At 52.8% G+C, this 11,434-nt stretch overlaps 1 protein-coding gene across 1 annotated transcript in view; it reads left to right on the plus strand.

Moving 5' to 3' along the window:
- The window catches only part of OGDH (oxoglutarate (alpha-ketoglutarate) dehydrogenase (lipoamide)), a 44,300-nt gene that overhangs the window by 10,743 nt on the left and 22,123 nt on the right, over positions 1–11,434 (plus strand). Inside the window, exons 3-4 of the mRNA XM_009319337.1 lie at positions 2,841–2,943; positions 10,309–10,424. Coding sequence (XP_009317612.1) covers positions 2,841–2,943; positions 10,309–10,424 — 219 coding nt within the window. The remainder of the gene's footprint in view (positions 1–2,840; positions 2,944–10,308; positions 10,425–11,434) is intronic.

Below are 11,434 nucleotides of genomic sequence, written 5' to 3' on the forward strand. Positions count from 1 at the left end.
CCGCCAGTTCCTTCAGGACCTGTGGATGGATCTCATCGGGTCCCATGGACTTGTGCACCTTTCAGGTCCCTTAGATGGTCTCGAACCTGATCTTCGATGGTGGGTGGTACTTCATTGTCCCAGTCCCTGCCTTTGGATTCTGTGAATTGGGTGGTGTGGCTAGACCGAAGCAAAAAAGTTGTTGAGTACCTCAGCCTTCTCCATGTCGGTTGTAGCCAGGTCTGCAATTTCACTCATCGGGGGGTACAGTTTCTTTCACCTTCCTTTGTGTCCTATGTACCTGAAGAAACCCTTCTTGTTATTTTTCATGTCCCTAGCCAAGTGCAGCTCCAGCTGTGCCTTGGCTTTCCTGATCCCCTCCCTGCACTCCTGGGCCATAAGCCCTATCATCTCCCCAGGATGTGTGTCCCTGCCTCCACTGCCTATGCATTTTGGTTTTGTGTTTGAGTTTGGCTAAGAGGTCTTGACTTAGCCAAGCTGGCCTCCTGCCTCCCCTGCCTGACTTCTTGCACGTTGGGATTGAGAGCTCTTGCCCCTAAGAAAAATATCTTTAAATATCTCCCAGCTCTTGTTTGCTCCTTTGCCTCTGAGGGCAGTTTCCCAAAGGATCCCACGCACTAGCGCCCTAAACAGCTGAAAGTTTGCCTTTCTGAGGTTTAGGGTCCTGACTCTAGTTTTTACGGGTCCTGTACCCCTCAAGATTGAGAATTCAACCAGGGTATGATCGCTGCAGCTGCAGCCCAGGCTACCTCCAGACTTGACCTCTCCGATAAGTTCTGCTACATTAGTGATTAACAGGTCCAGCAGTGCCTCTCCTCTGGTCGGGCTCTCCATCATCTCTACTAGGAAGTTGTCCTCAACGCACTCTAGTAGTTTCCTGGACTGCTTGCAGTTCGCTGTGCTGCTTTTCCAGTAGATGTCCGCGTGGCTGAAGTTCCCTATCAGGATCAGGGCCTGCGAGTGTGATGCTTCCTGCGAATATCTGCTGTGGTCTTGTTTTGGGTTGGGGGAAACAATGTGCCTGGCTTGCGTTGCACGTGGAGAATAACAAGCAGCACGGCTCCTATGGAAGAAAAGACCTTCTCCTCGCTCCCACACTGATTTGAGGATTTGCTGCATACCTGCAAACTGCTGAGTTGACCTCAAAGCCACTGGGCACCCCCAGCTCAAAGCCGTTTGCCGGACAAAGTGGTCTCCTGGTCCCGGTGAGAGCATCCTGGCCGTGGGGAACAGCGTGGTGAGCTTGCGTCCTGCTGACTGCTAAATGATGGCCTAGCCCCCGCACTTCGTTGCAAGACAGACAAGCAAATAGCTCCCGGACAAAGCTGGCCCAGAAGAACAGCTTTCCGTGTGGCCACCAGTGCTCGGGCACGTTGTCATCTGGCCCCGCAGAGAGCATGGGCGGGGATCGGTGCTTTCTTAGCAGTTTGCCTTAACGTCGATGGCTGATTTCAGGCTCTTTGGCTGGTAAAACCACAAAAATCCTTTCCTAAAATCCCCTTGGGATACTCTTAGAAGGAATGCCTTTCTGGTAAATGAGGTCAGATCAGTATGTCTGGTTTGTACAAGAGGTTTAGTAATCCCCTCGTATACGAGTGATCTTTCTAACTGGTAACAGATTTGGTGGCCAGGAGTATTGTTTTCACAGCACAAAGAAGGCAGCACACCCTGTACCATGGCAGTGTTTCCTGCCCCACTCCCAGTGTAGCTGAGCCTGAAGCTTCAAGAGCAGAAGCTGTCAAGAAATAAACCGTGCCTTGCCAATTGGAGAGTGCTGGCCGCTGGGACGAATTGAGTTTGGCCAGCGAGATGTGGTGGGCTCTGTCTGTGGGCACCTCCTCCTGTGAAGGCAAAAAGCAAACCTCCTTATTACCTCTCATTATTCTCTGTGGCTCCCGATGCAGATTCAAACCCAGCCTGGTGACTCCTGGCCTGACTGCCGCCACCAGGAGCTGTCAGGGCTTTCTTGGTGCCAAAGCTCTTTGGTATTTCCACACCTGCCCCTTCCCAGAAGAGCAACATGAGGGCTCCAAGACCTGCTGTAGGCTCCTCTCTCCCAAAGGATGCTGTGAGCTGCTGACCTCTAATAGCACAGACAGGCAGGTGTTCCTCAGACACGTTCCTCTGCCTTTCAGGAGCTACTGCTGCTGGTGGCAATGCTTGTTTTCTCTGCCACATTGGCAGGAGAGTCCCTAGATCTGCCAAAATCTGGAAAACTGCCTCTTCGTTTGCTATGATGCTTAGGAGGAAACCATTGGTGTGACGTTACTGCATCTGTAGCGAGGAGGCGCTCAGGTTGGACACCAGGCAAGCGGTAGGCGACCCTCAGACCTCAATTCTGGAAGGTCTCTGCTGCAAAGGAGATAGCCTTCCCCCTGCCCGCCCTGCCGAAGCCTGGCTTCAGGCAGAGCAGAGCGGTCCTTGCAGCTGGTGGCACTCACACCTACATGCTGTATTTGAAAGTAAACCCAACTTCTCCAGGCTTTAGTTGCAGCCAGAAATTGGGGTGGCTCTGCAGAAAATGTAAAGAAAACTGTGCATGACTTTTTAATATTTTTTTTTTAAGGAATGTCTCTTCAATTAACTTGTTTTAATGACTAATCTGTGTTGTTGCTTCCAGGTCAGGGGTCATCACATTGCAAAGCTTGATCCTCTCGGCATTAGTTGTGTAAATTTTGATGATGCGCCAGTAACTGTTTCTCCAAACGTCGGTGAGAATTACTCTGCAAATTAATTCTAATGTAATTTAACTTTTTTACCCCTCCCCTCTTTTGTTTTTCTCCCTTTCCCCTCTCCCTCTTGGTACCTGTTCTCCTTTCCATTCCTGGCCCATTTCATAGATTCGAGGGCATCATGTAGCACAACTCGACCCACTGGGCATCTTGGATGCAGATCTGGACTCCTCCCTTCCAGCCGATATTATCACATCCACAGACAAACTGGGTGAGGGCTTTGAGAGCAGTTAGTGCTGCATTGCTTGAGCTCCTCTCTCTTTCACAGCTTTGTAGGTAGATTGCTTCACCAGTAAGGGGGGAAAGGTCTTAAGTTTCCTTAGTAATGATCACTCTAAATTTATAGTCGACCGGCTGCCGCGGAGCAGTTCTGCCCCCCTCCGGCTGTCACAGCAAATGGGCCTTGTGCCAAAACCCTATTGCTCGGCTCATGTTTCTCCTCCAACCGGTGCCAATTAATTATGTCATTGAACTCGCTCATCCAGGGGTGGAAGCAATTGCATCTTCTGGAAATGCAAAGCAGAGAGGTTTTGTGTTGGTGAGAGCTGGAGGTCTGTTCCCTCAGCTCCTCTTGCTGCTCTTGGGGGCCCTGAGAGCTGGGGGGAATGGGCTGGCCTTGTCTCTGCAGGGCTGAGAAGCGCCTCTTGGTGTGCCCCTGCGATGGTGCCCTGCCCTCCTTTGCTCCCAGCTTGCTGCAGCATCTGTAAATCCCTTAATTGCCCCCTTTTTCCAAGACTGAGCTATGAGTCCCTGCTGGTGATCATAACAAGGAAGCTTTGGGATGCATTCCCGTCCGAGTGGAGAGGTGGAAATCCCAATGCCTTCGAGCGAAAGATGCATGAGTGTTGCACAGAAGCGTGCGTGGTGCCTAGGACTTGAAATCCTAATCTGAAAGTGCTTAAACTCAGCACCTCTCAACGTGCTTTAGATTTGATCTCTGTAGTATGCTGCCATCCTTCTAGCTAGAACAAGGTCGCGGCGCTGAGCTCTTTCACCTTGCTGGTGCTTTCCAAGGGTCGTTACCCTGGCACTATGAGCGCTCGAGAGGCATGCTTCTAACTTAGAGTAGAGCAGCAGTAATGATTACTAACCTCGCACAACTGAAACAGCCGATCAGAGCGTACAATGCATGTAAACGATCTTGATTCCTTGTTCAGCTGCCAGCGCAGGGACACCAGCCCTGGACCTGCTGGACCTTCATACAGGATTACGTGTACTGGGAGTGGTAGGGAAGGATTAGGTTTTGGTTGTCCCAGCTCGCTGGATGATGGGGAAGCTGCTTCATCCAGAGGTCTGGACTTCTGACGTGCTTGTCCGGAGGACCAAGCCCTGGCTGCGCCTTGGGAGCCAGCCGGCTCTGGGTTGGAGCAAGCCCTGTGCCTTGCTTTGGTTTGGGAGGTTTTGATGGGAAGAACTCTGGGCCATGAACCCAGGCGCAGGAGAGGACACAAGTAATTGTAGTTGGCGCTGTGAGGGGAGCAGGGAGACTTTTTTTAGGTGACTTTGAAGCTACTCCCAGTGGCTGGGGAGAGGAAGGGGTGAGGAAAGCCTTTTCTAGCTCAGGGGTTTTGGCCTCTGCTGTGTGCGCTACGGTCCTTCTGAAGCAGAGCAGCAGAGGAGAGCCCTGAAGCCCTGTGCCTAGTGGACGTGTTTCCCTTTTGAGAGGAGAGCAGGGTCTGCACAAAACGCAGAGCCAGCCGGCTGCAGGTGGTTGCAGTGACTGCTCTCCCTCATGAGAAAAGGGAGCCGGGTGTGGGGAGCAGAGTTACCATGCTGCCCAGTAAGTCATAGACTCGCAAAGTGGTTTGGGTTGGAAGGGACCTTCAAAGGTCAACTAGTCTACCCCTCCGCCATAAGCAGGGACATCTTCCACTAGATCAGGTTGCTCAAAGCCTCCTCCAACCTGACTTTGAACACTTCCAGGGATGGGGCATCCACAGCTTCTCTGGGCAACCTGTTCCAGTGTCTCACCGCCCACAGCATAAAAAACCCTCTTCCTTATGTCCAATCTAAACCTACCCTCTTTCAGTTTAAAACCCTCGCCCCTTCTCCTGTCAGTACAGACCCTGGTGAAGTCTCTCTGCATCTTTCTCATAAGCCCCCTTTATATATCGAAAGGCCACAGTAAGGTCTTTCTGGAGCCTTCTCTTCTGGGGGGGCTGAACACCCCCAACTCGCTCAGCCTTTCTGCACAGGAGAGCTGTTCCAGCCCTGGGATCATTTTCGTGGCCTCCTCTGGACCCGCACTGGGGACCCCCGAGCTGGATGCAGTGCTCCAGGTGGGGTCCCAGCAGAGCAGAGTAGAGGGGGAGAATCACCTCCATTGACCTGCTGGCCACGCTTCTTTGGATGCAGCCCAGGAGACACTTGGCCTTCTGGGCTGCGAGCACACATTGCTGGCTCATGGCCCCAATTTGTCACCCACCAGCATCCCCAAGTCCTTCTCCACAGGGCTGCTCTCCATCCATCCATGCATCCATCCTCCAGTCTGTGCTGGGACTGGGGATTGCCCCGACCCTTACACTTGACCTTGTTGAACTTCATGAACTTCACACGGGCCCATTCCTCCAGCCTGTCCAGGTCCCTCTGGGAGGCATCCCTTCCCTCCAGCATATCAACTGCACCACTCAGCTTGGTGTCACCTGCAACCTGGCTTAGGGTGCCGTTGATCCCCTTATCCATGCCATCGATGAAGATATTAAACCATATTGGTCCCAGTATGGACCCTTGAGGGACACTGCTCCTTACTTGTTTCCACTTGGACATTGAACTCATGGGGCTGCTTCAATGGCGAAACTCAGTTCAGAGGGCTTTTCTTCTGCTTTGACCCTGTGGTTCCTCTGAAGCAAGGTGTGCTCCAGCAGCATCCTTGCTTCAGAGGCAGAAGAGCCCAAGAACCCTAAGCAGTCCAAGAACAGGTCCTCCTTTGGAGCCCCGGCTGCAGAGCTGGGCTGACAGCATCGTCACAGCTGTAACAGAATCTGGGTAAAGTGGTATAAGCTCCATTTTTCCTGCTCCCCCAGGGTGAGCGGTCACGAGCCCAGCAGCATGACCCAGCCTGGCTTGCCACAGTGGAAAGTGTTCAGGCGTGGCTGGTCCGTAGGCATCGGCTGGAAGAGAATCTCAGCCCGCAATCTCCGTGTCTGAGCCAGGCATTAAGTTTGCTGTTTCTTTGTGGCTTTCATAGTAAGATATCTGTCATTGAGGTTCCTGGTTCATTGATTTAATGACCAGGAATCCATGAATTCGTAGGAAACAACGAGTCCTGGGAACAAGCTATGCTGGCATCAGCCGCTAGCTCACGCTGGGGTTGTGTCCCGTGGTAGGACCCCAGACTCAAATGGCTGTGTCTAATCAAAGGAAGCTTTATTATCTTGCTGTAAGTATTATTTATGCTGAATAGACTTTCCCCTGGTATCCTCATCCTGGAAAGCCTCATCTGGTTGATCTTAAAATACAACTTGGCTAACGTAGCTTGCAAACAGCACTCAGCAAGAGGGGAGGAGAGCAGCGCTGGTGCAGAGTGTGGGCAGAGCTCTGGCTGAGCCTAAGATCAGGTGTTGCCTGCTTGTGGCAGAGAAAGCCAATTTCTAAGCAGATCCTGCTGGCTTTTTTGCTTTGAAAGATTATTTCTTAACACTCGACAGAGCAGTTAATGACAGGAGTGGTTCTGAAACTTGGAAACAATCTCGTTTCCTCTTTCTGAGCAGTGAAATCCTTAAAGGTTAGCTTTTGTGGTGTGAGCTCTGCTGCCAACAGCTTAAACCGTGGCCAGGCAGTGCTGTAATTCAAAGGAGCTGCATGGTTAATCTCGGAAATTGATCTTTCTTCTCAATTGCCTTTTGTTTAGCAACTGGTTTGTGTCTGGTTTGGAAGCTCTCTTTGGATTAAGCAGTGTGAGCTTTGGAGAAAATGTAAGGGGGGGGAAAGGCTGCCTTGAGGTACTCGGTTTGATGAGTGGTGGGGCTGGAGCCACCAAATTCCTCTTTCTCTTGTCTTTTCTTTTTAAAAACTAAAATAATCTCATCCTGGTCTTCCACTGCAGCTGATCTGGCATGGTAAGTGGTGTAAAACAAGGACGAGATGACTGCAGGAACTTGATGTGACCTGTCCAAGGAAATAATACATTAGCACGCTGAAATCCAGGTGGTGCATGGAAGGCGGTGTGTGTCTGAGCATCCGTCCGTCTGTCTGTCTGTCTGTCTCTCTGTGGAAGGCAGCTGCTTCTGCCTCTTGCCCAGGGGAATTGATGGAAATCATTCTCCAGCTGGGGAAGAGCCAGGCAAGCCGCTGCAGGGAGATGGGCTGGGAGCACTGCCACCTCCCCTTTCCCCAGTCTGAGACCTTGCTAACCAAATGTCTCACCTAAACGTATGACTTTTCCCTGCTGACCAAAAAGAGAAGTGTTTCCAAAGCCTTTCTCGTAACCCAGGTGAAACTGAGGCACTCGGGTTACCTAACCTAGCCGGGGAGCGCAGCTCCGGTGACGCATGCTGCCCATCGCTCCGGCAGCCCTGCCTGCATCCGGCACTGTGTCCTGGCGCTCCCGCCTGCGCCGAGCATGCTCGAGAAGTGACGACGTTGTGCCTGCCTGCCTCACCGTTGGTCTTCATTAACAGCCCACTCGTTAACACCCCAGTCCCCCTCCTGCCTGTGTGTAGGCAGCAGCGGTAGCTCCTTGGGGGTGACCTTGAAATCCTCCCGGTAGCAGTGAGCAGAACAAAACCCTCCGGGGGCAGATGTCGGTGGGAGGCAGCTCCCTGCTCTGCAGGGGATAATGCTCCCCTTGATGCAGCTTGACGGGAAGATGCCTTTTGGTTGTAGCAGGTGAAGGTGCTGTGCCGGGCGGTCTCCCTCTCCCATCCGAGGTGTGCACGCGAGAGGACATCTCAAACCATGCAGCTCAACTGCTCCCCAGTTTCTGATGCCCCCCCGTTCCCCTCCCTGCTCCTCCCTCCTCTCACCAGACTTTCCACCGGGATTTCTTTTCCGCCTAGTGCGTAGTCATCCTCCATCCCAATCCTTTTGCCTCTGATGGTTTTTGACTATTTTAAATACTGTATTTTTTTTAACTTGTGCTTTCCATAACTAGTTTTCACAGTTCCAGGTTTTTTTTTACTAACTTTGACTGCGTCTCTCTATCTTCTCCCTTTCTGCACCCCTTTCCCTGCCCACCCCAGATCTCGCAGTGTTCAAGGAGCGGCTGAGAGTGTTAACAGTAGGAGGTATGCAATTAATGAGCCTTTAACCCTCTGGAGTGCAGGACTCTCTTTGAATAGGTTATTCTGGGCATGAACCAAGCTGGTAAAGCGGTCCCCTCCCGTCTCGTACCACTCTTGAGTTTTGTAACATGTTTATTTTGAATTTGTCCCACTAAAAGTCTCGAGGTAGGCGCTTGGTTAGTGATGCTTCACCTGTAGAGATCCCCAATTTAGAGCCTCGCTGGCCTTTTCCATACTGTGTGTTTGCATGCCTAGCTTGTTAGAGTACACGTTTTGTTGTGAACATTAATTTTACGAGGCCTCAATCTCACCAATTGGTTTGAGTCTCCTAAAAATGCAAACTGTCTTCTCCTGACTCTGCCCTGGTTTTGTCCCGGTGAAAATTTGGCAGCTCATCCCTAGCCTTCCCCCCATCTGATGGTATTGCTGCCTGTAAATACTCAGCTCTGTCAGAAAAAGCTGGCAGGTTGCAGCAAAGCAGAAGCAGAGATGCTTAGAGCCCTGAAAACTGCTTGTAAAATCTGATACCCCAAAGTGTGCCTGAGTGTTCGAACCGGCATGGCAGAGCGAGCCGAAGGCTTGTGCTGCAGGGCTGGAAGCCACAGCAAATTACCGAGGCTTCCCTGAAACCTCCAGCCAGCAGCTTATCTGGGACGCTCTGCACTAATGCCACCTCTCTCCAGGACTTCTGTTTGGACAGGAATTGCAGAGAAGTCCTGGAGATGTGGGGCCAAACCCTCAGCTCCTGCCAGCTGCGGTTCAGTGCTCCCAGGCACGGCTCTGGGGCTGAGCTCCCCAGGGTCTGCCTTAATTCCTGCCCCTGGGACTAGCAGTGTCCAGGAGGGTGATGTGGGCAGAGGAGGGGATGGATGGCAGTGGCAACCAGGAAAACCTCGGCTCCGGGCTTGCTGTGGGTGTTGCCTGCCTCCGGCAAGCGCCGTCCTCGAGGCTGCACAAGGGACGAGCCGTGGCCAGCCGTCTCCAGCTCATCCTCCATTCCTGACCAGAGAGTGAGGGATAGACTCTTTCAAGCTTAAGTTCAAGGAGGGCCAGCTCTGTAGGGGCCAATTTTTGCCTCCCTTTGCCTGGAGGAAGGTGGGTTATGCTGCCCTGCAACGTTTAGGGGGTGGCATCCCCCATACCCTCCCAGAGAGACCCCAGCTGAGGCACTGGGCTGCTTTGGAGGGAGGTGGGAAGAGCAGGGGTAACTCTGCCTCCTCTGTGGCTCCTGCCCTGGGTTAGAAAACACCTTGAAACCTGGCCCTGTTGGGAGCGGGCAGCTCCGCTCGTCCACCCTCCTTCTAGCCAGGCTCCTGCTTCAAAAGGGTCTTGGGACTCCCCAGTCCCCTTCCCGGCTCTGCTTCTGCCTTGCTGCATCGGTTCAGCGAGTTCATTGTCCCTCCTCCTCCGTGCCTCAGTTTCCCCAAAGACAACCGTGAGCTTCAGCAGGCACTGAGGCACCTCTGATGGCTTTGGGGTACCGTGGAGCTGCTGCAGGCCCTGGCAGGGACCTGCCCATGCTGCAACAGCAGCAGGCGGGGGCAGGGCTCATCTGCAGCTCTAAAACCCGACATTCAGCTCAAAGCCCCGCTCGGCACCTTCTCCAGGCGCACCCAGCTCCTCGCAGCCCCACGTACTGTAAGTAGGAGCTGCCTGTGAACCACGAGGTGCCAGCACCAAAAAGGAGGGGGTTTGCTGAGCAGAGCTAGGCTAAACCCCTAATTAAAAGGCTGTTAATTGGGCAAAGGGGTATCTGGGCAGCAAAACCGCTGAGGGGCCAGCTGGCTGCCCCACTCCCGGGCTGAGCTATTCAGGAGAGTCCGTCGCAGAGCCCTGATGCCGTTTTCTCTCTCTTGCTTCTCTTTCTGTCCCTCTTTGGGGTTTGTTTTAACCATTTCCTTCTCCGTGTTGACTTTTCATTTTTAATTCCCACCGTGTGGGAATTAAATCTGTTGTGCTCGGTGACTCCTCAATTCCTCTGTTTCTTTTCTCTCCCCTCTGTTATAATTTGTGGTGTATTTTTTGTGTTCTTGGGGCTACAAACTTCCTGACTCTCACCCTGGATTTTAATTATCGATTTACATGCATATATATATTGCTTTGTGTTCCGTTTCCTGCATTACCTTTTGTAATAACCTTGTTGTTCTGTGCTTAATGTCTTTTTGTTTAATTACGGCTTGGTTTTTATCCATATAAACCTCCTTCATGCTTATTTTTGGTTTTATGCTGCTTTTTTTTGTCCCTTCCCCACCTCTCCCAAACGCACCCGGTCCCTGCGTGACGGTGTCTCCCCGTCCCCTTTCCTTCCTTCTCTCTCTTGCTTTCGCTTGTCCCACCCATGAAAAATCCTGCAGGCTTTTACGGGCTGGATGAATCTGACCTCGACAAGGTCTTCCACTTACCCACAACCACTTTCATCGGTGGAAATGAATCGGCTCTTCCACTCCGGGAAATCATCCGTCGGCTGGAGGTGAGGAGGGCAGGGAGGGCTGTGCGAGACCTGTTTGCAGCCTGGGGTGGGGGCAGAGCAGTTGCTTTTTGGAGGTCCTGGGCCCTGCTGCTGCCTGCAGCCTGGGCCAACCTGCAAGATTTTGAGCTTTCAAGTTGGGAGCTGCTCCTCGGCGCTTGCCCCACTTGTAGTAGCTGCCCCGTGTTACCTGGTCATCTCTGATCACCTCCGGCTTCACGCTGCGTTGGGGCAACACATTTGGTCTACCCAAGGTGGAGCAAACCCCAGGCAACTAAATATTGCATTTTTGGAAACCTTTCCAGCTACATTTTCCAGTTTAAAGCAGCAAACGGTGCTGGGAGAGCACAGGAGCGGGCTGGAGGCAGGCGATACCCCCCTCCGTGCGCTGCTGTAGTGCTGCTGCCCTGCGTGGTGACCCCTTGGAGGGTCTTGGTGCAGGAGCAGCTCCAGCCTGAGGCTGGGGCTTCCAGCTCTTGCAGCTGGTTCCCCTTTGCTGCCAAATTTCATACCCTGCTCTGCCCGGTCTGAGAGCACAGACGGCTCCCAGGCAAGCTGCAGGCTTGCTCAGATGGTCTCTGCCGAGACAGGTTGACCTTGGGAGAAGCAAAGCTGCATCAACATCTTAGATAAGCTGCAAGAACGGGCTTCTTATTTTTGGGTAGAGATTGTTTTACTGATTCTCTCCCCACTATATGAAGTGGGGTTGTGGACCTGGACACAGCTGATGCCACCGAGAGGGAAAATCTCGCCTCCGAGGTGGATGTAAAGGACTCGAGGGTCCTGGGCCCCTCGGGGAAAGGGAATTAAACATTTTGATGCTGGGTCATGTGCAGGGTCTGAGCTGCCCCACAGCACCCCAGGATGTCCCTTGTGGCTTCCCCTTTCCTGGGAAAACAGCTCAAACCAGGCTCCCAAAACAGGGCTGGCGCGGTGCTGGCTGCCGGGCGCTGCTCGCAGGTCCCCCCAGGCTGCCGTCGCAGGCAGCGCCTGCCGGGGGCCACGCACGGCGG

The sequence above is a fragment of the Pygoscelis adeliae genome, unplaced genomic scaffold (genome assembly GCF_000699105.1).
Source record: "Pygoscelis adeliae isolate BGI_AS28 unplaced genomic scaffold, ASM69910v1 Scaffold352, whole genome shotgun sequence".
Lineage (NCBI taxonomy): Eukaryota > Metazoa > Chordata > Aves > Sphenisciformes > Spheniscidae > Pygoscelis > Pygoscelis adeliae.